The sequence below is a fragment of the Pteropus medius genome, unplaced genomic scaffold, assembly GCF_902729225.1.
Source record: "Pteropus medius unplaced genomic scaffold, Ma_sr-lr_union100, whole genome shotgun sequence".
In the NCBI taxonomy this organism is placed as follows: domain Eukaryota; kingdom Metazoa; phylum Chordata; class Mammalia; order Chiroptera; family Pteropodidae; genus Pteropus; species Pteropus medius.
The window spans coordinates 2,421,141-2,428,491 of NW_024349800.1; the positions used below are offsets into that span (position 1 = coordinate 2,421,141).

General features: G+C 40.5%; 1 protein-coding gene across 1 annotated transcript; it reads left to right on the top strand.

The window, feature by feature from the left end:
• Positions 1-6,905: 6,905 nt before the first annotated feature.
• LOC120621433 (40S ribosomal protein S29-like) lies at positions 6,906-7,076 on the top strand. The gene has a single exon (XM_039886644.1). The coding sequence runs from the start codon at positions 6,906-6,908 to the stop codon at positions 7,074-7,076; it is 171 nt and encodes a 56-aa protein (XP_039742578.1).
• The last annotated feature ends 275 nt before the right edge of the window (positions 7,077-7,351 follow it).

Consider the following 7,351-nt stretch of genomic DNA (forward strand, 5'->3'; position numbering starts at 1 on the left):
GCCCCCATTTAATAAGTTCTGCCTATGCACATAGGACTTCCAATTAGGTTTTGTGCATTACTCTAAAATATGAAGTAATAACTAAGGGTCACCAGACATTTGAGGAAAGCCTCCATCATAAAAGACAGAGACCAAGAAAACCCAAAAAAATAAATAAATAAAAATAAAAAATTGAAACAGGAAGAAATATATGATGCCAAGAACAGAAGAAAGCTTCAAATAAAAATAATTAATAACTCAGAGTTAAGAGAAGATATTCCAACCATCTATCTAAAAAGTGAACAAACAGAATACTATGAAAAATAAAAAGAGCCCTTGGAAATTAAAAATGATAGCCAATATTAGAAAGTTAAAAGAAGTAATAAAAAGGCATAATGATGGAAAATAATAGGGATAATACAAGGATAAAACATTTAAGGAATGAATTTAATCAATGTCGAAGTAAAAAAAACAGAGGAGAAGATTATCAAAGAAATAATTTAAGAAAATTTCCGGGAACTGAAGAACATGAGTCTCCAGTTGAAAGGACAAGAAATGAAAAAAGACCAATGCCAAGTTTTAGTATATGATACAGAGAAGAACTAGAAGTGTCAAGATACATAAGTCACATACAAAAGAATAGAATTTAAAGTGGTTTTGGACTTCTCAAAATGACCCTAGAAGCTGAGAAGACAATGGAACAACACCTTCAAGAGAAAATAATTTTGCAACCTGACTTCTAGATAGGCAAACTGCAAATCCTGAGTAAGGGTAGGAAAAAAAGACATTTTCATTTCAGATAAACAAGGACTCAAAAAATGTATCTCCCACATAGCCTTTCTTAGAAAGCAACAGAAGGAAATGTGTCATCAGAACAAGGAGCTAAAACAAGACAGGGATCCAGGAAACAGGGGCTCTAACATAAAAGAGAAGCAAAGAGCACTTCCAGAGTAACAGCTAGGTGACAGTCCAAAGGGAAAACCTGTCTATACTGAAGCAGGAGGAGTTGAAGGGGGAAAGCTAACACAGAGTAGAGTATACAACTAAGCATGAAAAACTACTGATAGGCTGTTACAATTCTAATGGGAAAGAAAAAGACAGGTACACAGAAAATAATGCAAGTAAAACAAATTAACAAAAAAATATTTTCAACTCCTGGAAAAACAAAAAGTTAAGCAAGGAAGGATATATAACCACAGTACACTTTTTGGCTTTGCAATGTGTAATAATTATATGAACATAACATAAAAATCAATAAATATTGATTCAACAAAATATTATTCTCTGATATAGGAGTTTGCAGGAAAGGGTAGGGCCAAGTAATGGACAGACATTTTTATTTCAGATAATAGCCAGTCAGTAAGTGATTTCTAAAACTGATAAATCAAGAAACAGCAGTATCAGTATTTTATTTTGATAAATACCAATAAATATCTTGATAGTCGCAATTGAAAACTTTTGGGAAAATGATGGCCTAATGAATCGTCTCTGATTTAGGATTCTTTTTGTAGAAATGGTATAGATTCTTTCTTCACCAGGTTCCCACAGGCAGGATGGAAGCATAATAGTCAAGAGTACAGGCTCTGGATTCAGACTTCCTGAGTGCTCAGCTTGACTCTGCCACTTCTTATCAGCAGGGTGAATTTGGACAGGTTAACTCATCACTCTGCCTCAGTCTTATTTCATATGTAAAGCAGGAAACATAATAGTACCTACCTAATAGGAGGTACAGTACTTAATTCATGAGAATTAAGTACTGTATATAAAGCACTTAGCATTCTGCCTGGCACACTGTACACAATCATAAAGTATTAGTGATCATTATTATCATTCCCGTTTATGGTCCTATACCACCCCTGACACCTTTCAATGTCTTTCCAAAAAGATCTCTCTGATAGAGCTGTAGGTGAAGGACTCAGGATACGTAACTGGAATTCAATCACTGCTCCTTGAGTTATAAATAGCTAGATCCTAAATGCAAAGCTATGTGGTCTTGGTACCTTCCTCCACCCTGCTATTTTTCTGCTTGGGATAAGGACAGATGACAATTTAGGATAATAGTATAAGAAATAGTTAATAGCAGGAGCCTAAAGTCAGACTTGGGTCAAATTCTGGTTTCCCACCTATTAACTACATGAGCATAAGCTAATTACTGGATTCTACGGGCTGAATTGTGTCCCCTCAAAATTTGTATGTTGCAGTTCTAATCTCCAGTACCTCAGAACATGATTATATTTAGAGACTGAGTCTTTAAAGAGGTAATTAAGGTAAAATGAGGTCATATGGGTGGACCCTCCATGTTGGAACATGAAGGTGTCCTAATAAGAGGAGATTAGGACATAGACAGACACAAAGGGAAGACCATGTGAAGATAAGGAGAAGATAGCCATCTGCACACCAAAAAGGGAGGCCTAATAAGAACCCAACCCTGCCAATACCTCATCTTGAACTTCCAGCCTCCAGAACTGTGAGGAAATAAGTGCTTGTTGTTTAAGCCTCCCAGTCGGTGATACTTTGTTCTGCCTGCCCCAGAAATCTAATACACTTGATCTCAGTTTTCTGAAAGGTAAAATAGGAATATATATGCTTCATGAGATCATTGTGAGGATTAAATTGCGTAGAAAAGTACATATTACAGCACATACTATGTAGGCTAGTCTGATTATTGTGTTATTATTACTATTAAAACACTATTACTCTGGTCTTTCCACACAGTAACAGAAGAAAAGAGAGAAGTTGAGTGACTACTCAATCACAATGATTGAAGTTATTACAATGACTTTATAATTCATCTTCAGGTCTTTATTCTTGCCCTCTTTAATCTGCCTCCACAATACTGTCAGAGGTTCTTTCTGGAATAAACATCTGGGTGTGATATGTAGTATCCAAAGATGGCCTCAAACATATCCACCCCTCCCCATATGCACATGTCACTCCTCCCACCAGAGATGGACCTCAGGTCCCCTCCCTGTGAATCTGGGCTGTGCCTATGATCACTTTGAGCAGTGTGATATAGAGAAAAAGACATCCTGGGACTTCTGAGTCCAGGAATTAAGAAGTCCTGGCAGCCACTGAGCCACGAAAAAGAACAGGCTACTCTGCTAAACAGAGTGGTCATGGAAAAAGGCCCAAAGGGAAGGAGAGAAGCCACATGAAGGAACACCAAGGTGTTAGATATCTAGCCTCAAGCCTCAGCTTCAGCCACTACTTCACTGCTACTGCCTGAGACCCCAAGCCAGGCCAGTATAGGAACCACCCAGCTGAGCCCCAGCTAACCCATGGATCACGAGATACAATAAAATGATGTTGGTTTAGCTGGTAAGTTTGGGGTGTTTTGTTATGCAGCAAAAGATAACTGACTCTGACCGTGACACTGCTCTACTTAGAACCCTTGGCTCTCCATAATCAAATTTCCATAACCTTTATGAGCTGTGTGACTTAGACAAATTACATAATTTCTCTGCACATCATTTTTCCCATCTGTAAAGCAAAGGTAATAATAGTACCTTCTTCAAAGGATTGCTTGAAGTTTTAGAAATAATACACATAAGACACTTGGAACAGTGTCTGACAGATAGTAAATGCTCAATATGTGTTAACCATCACCATTTTTGCCCTGCCACTCACTAGCCAACTCCCCAACCACTCCCTCTGCATGCTTTGGGGTACAGTCACACTAAAATACTTTTTTCCCAATGTGTCACACTTAATAACTCTTTATCTTTGTACATTCCATTCTTTCTGCCCAGAATGTCCTTCACCCACCTTGTCTGCCTAGAAAATTGCCATGTCCTTCTGTAAAGCCTTCTTAGATCTCCCCAAGGCCCCAACAGCTGACTGGCCTTTTCTCATGAGAAGAACCTAGCATTCTAGAACTGGCAGGATTTCTGAGCATGTCTAGGCCATAGTTTTAGAAGGAGAGAAATAAAGCAGTGTCTGCCTCTGTGCTCCTAAGAGCATCTAGCTCTTATCTCTGTGGACGGGCTTCCCACATGTTGCCACCTATGTGGCCCTGTCTGTCTCCCCAGCTAGACTCTGAGTCCTTTAAGGACAGAGCCCATGCTTGATTCATGTGCCAACAGAGCACAGCTCATAGCAATCTCTTAATACATGTTTCTGGAATGAAAGGAGCACTGGTTCTCAGCCGGAGTGGGGAGCAGGGAGGGGAGCAATTTTGTCTTGCAGGAGACATTGGCAATGCCTGGAAACATTTTTGGTTATCACATAAATGGGGATGTGCTACTGGCATCTAGTGAGTAGAGGCCAAAGATGCTGCTAAACATCGAACAATGCATAGGACAGCTTTACCACAAGGAATTATCAGGCTCCAAATGCCAACAGAGCTGAGTCTGAGAAACTCTTGTTTTAGAGGATCATCACGTATACTCTCAGGAGTGGGCCAACTGGTTGGATGCATATATGCTAAGTAGCCTGAATACACACCCCCAACTCAGCCCTCTTCTCAGCACTTCTGGAGGCTGAGGGTACCAGGAAGGGTGCTGAGGGTACCAGGAAGGTACTGAGGGCAAATAAGGGCTTAAATCTGGTCACCTTCCTTTCTGCTCTCTGTGTTCCTGATCTAGACTCTTCTCTCATCAGCGTTCTATTTTCCCCATCTTATGTTCCCTTCCAGCTCTGACTGACATTCTATGATCCTGCAGTTGTAGGTTGGTACCTGCTGTTACTCTCTTAGCTAAAAGATATCAATGCTGCACAAGCTCTTTCACGTGCCAAGAGAGGAAAAATCCAAGATAGGCTAGCCTGCGTCACTGCAAGCTCATGTGACATCCTGAACCTCCCAGAACTTGGGTGAACTCACGTGTCTGAGATAAAAGCACCCCACCTGCCCAGGTGGGAGGCTTGCAGATTGCAGAAGAAACAGGATGGGAGAATGTGGCCCTTGAAGGCTGCGTAGCTAACTCAGCTCTAATCAGAAGAGGTCCCTTTGTCGGTCAAAGCATGTTGTGTCTCTTTGCTGGGGAGCAGAGAGACATCTGTGAAATCTGTCCCTGTGTCCCCCAAGATAAGAGTGGTAGAAAAACTCACCCTACAAAACAGTGGCTTCCATAAGAAAAAGGTCCTACAAAGGTGTGGTGAGCATAGCTGATGTCAGGGGCTTGTTTTAGTTGTTTTGGATTTGACTTCAAGAGGAAGTCAGACAGTGTAGTAGTACAAAGCCTCATCAGACAGGCCTGAGTGTGAGTCTCAGTTCTGTCACGTACTGCATGATCCAGTGTAAGTGACTTAGTCTTGTCTGAGTCTCAACTCTGAAATGCGAACAGCAATAATATCTACATTAGAGGGTTGTTCTGTGGATTAATGAGATAATGAAATCATAGGTTCGGCATGCTGCATAGATAACTGCAAGTAGACAGAAGTTATTACTCCAAAAGGATGTTATGGGATGAGTTATAGGTGAGGAATATGATGAATCATACTGTAATTCTCACATAAACTCTTATATCCAGGTAGGATGTTAGCGAATTGTAACACTGAGAGCTAACGTTTTGGTAGTTCTTATCAAGTGCTTACAACTGCTGCAAATGCTTTACATATATTAACTCAATCCTCACAAAGACCCTATGCATTAGGTACTTTATTAGTCCCATCTTATAGATCGGAAAATGAGACACAGAGGTTCACTAATTGCCCAAGGCACACTGCTGATATGGGAAGGACAAGGGTTTGGACAAAGGCGGTTTGGCTCCAAGATCCCTGCCCTTAGCAGTACACACTACCCATGAATGACTCTGGAGAGGGTAAGAAATGGGATAAGAGGTGCCCCCCGCCTCCAGCCTACCTCTGCCCTGCTCCCAAACACACTCTCCACCTCCGTATTAAAGAATGCTACAACTGCTCAGCAGGAAAGCACCTAGCTCTGCAAGCAAGGGTACAGAAGTGGCTGTAGGGGGTGGGCAAGAGATGCCCCATGGAGGTAGGAAGCAAAAGGGATTCAGAATTGGGCAAACTGGGACTCTACTCCAGTACCACCTCACCTCATAACTATAGGTGACTCTGGGCCCAGGGATATACTTTCTTGGAACTTTATTTCTCTCCCTCTAAAACAACCCCCTAGACATGTTCAAAATCTCTGCTAGTTCAAGAATGCTAAGTTCTCTTGAAAAAAGGTGAGTCATCCGTTAGGGCCTTGGAGGGATCACATCTCGGGGAAAGAGTGCCACCTAGCGAGCCATTCCAAGAATGTTCCAGAGCATTGGGCGGGGCTCCAATCTGGTTCCTGGTGGTTCCTGGCTCCCCCTTATTTAGCTTTGCCTTCCCTGGCAAAGTGCTTCCTCTCTCTGACTTTCAGAATTCTTACCGGTAAAATAACACCAAAAAACTAGCAACAATGATAATATTTATAATAGCTAACACTTACCCCTCTGCCATATTTTTCCACCATTTTATTTTGAAATACTAATGGATTACAAATCAATATGAATGATAAATTTTAGAAGTGATATACTATTTGTTCTGACACTGACAAGTTGTGTAACATTGCCTCTATTTTTTCCTTTATATTTTTTTCTTTCACTTTTTTTTTGTTTTGATTTTGGTTTGGGGGCGTTTTTTTTTTTTTAATGTGGTAAGAACACTTAACATGAGATCTACTCTCTTAATAGGTTTTTAAGTGTACAATATAGAATTGTTAACTATACTACACTATGTTGTACAGCAGATCTCTAGGACTTATTCATTTTGCACAACTGAAACTTTACGCTCATTGATTTAACTAACATTTTTTGAGTGTTTATTATATGATAGGCCCTGTTATGATATTACCTACATTAACTTATTTAATCTTCCAAATAACCATGCCAGAACGGTACAGAAAGACTGCACAGCTCACTACACTAACCCACAAGAGAGTGCACCAATTAGAAAAGTCTACAATACTTTTGTCTCGTTGCCTCTGAGAGAGCAAGATGGGTCATCAGCAACTTTACTGGAGCCATCTGAGAAAATATGGCCAGGGATCTCGTTCTTGCCGCGTCTGCTCAAACCAGCACGATCTGATCCGGAAATACATCCTCAATGTGTGCTGCCAGTGTTTCTGTCAGTACGCAAAGGACATAGGCTTCATTAAGTCGGACTAAGTGAACTTCCATGAATGGGTCATTCCAAGCATCTACTGCAGAGACAATGCTAGCTCTTTGTATATAAAATAAAAACTTCAAAAAAAGAAAAAGAAAAAAAAAAGAAAGAAAAGTCTACAATAATGACATGTGTAAGGTGATTTATATTTGATTAACGTGACCCCAGTGAATTCTCACAACCACCCAAGTGATCAATGTTATCTTCATTTTATAATAGGAAAACGGAAGACCACTCAGTCAACACATATCCGCCTGTGTGTGCCCAGCCCTGGAGG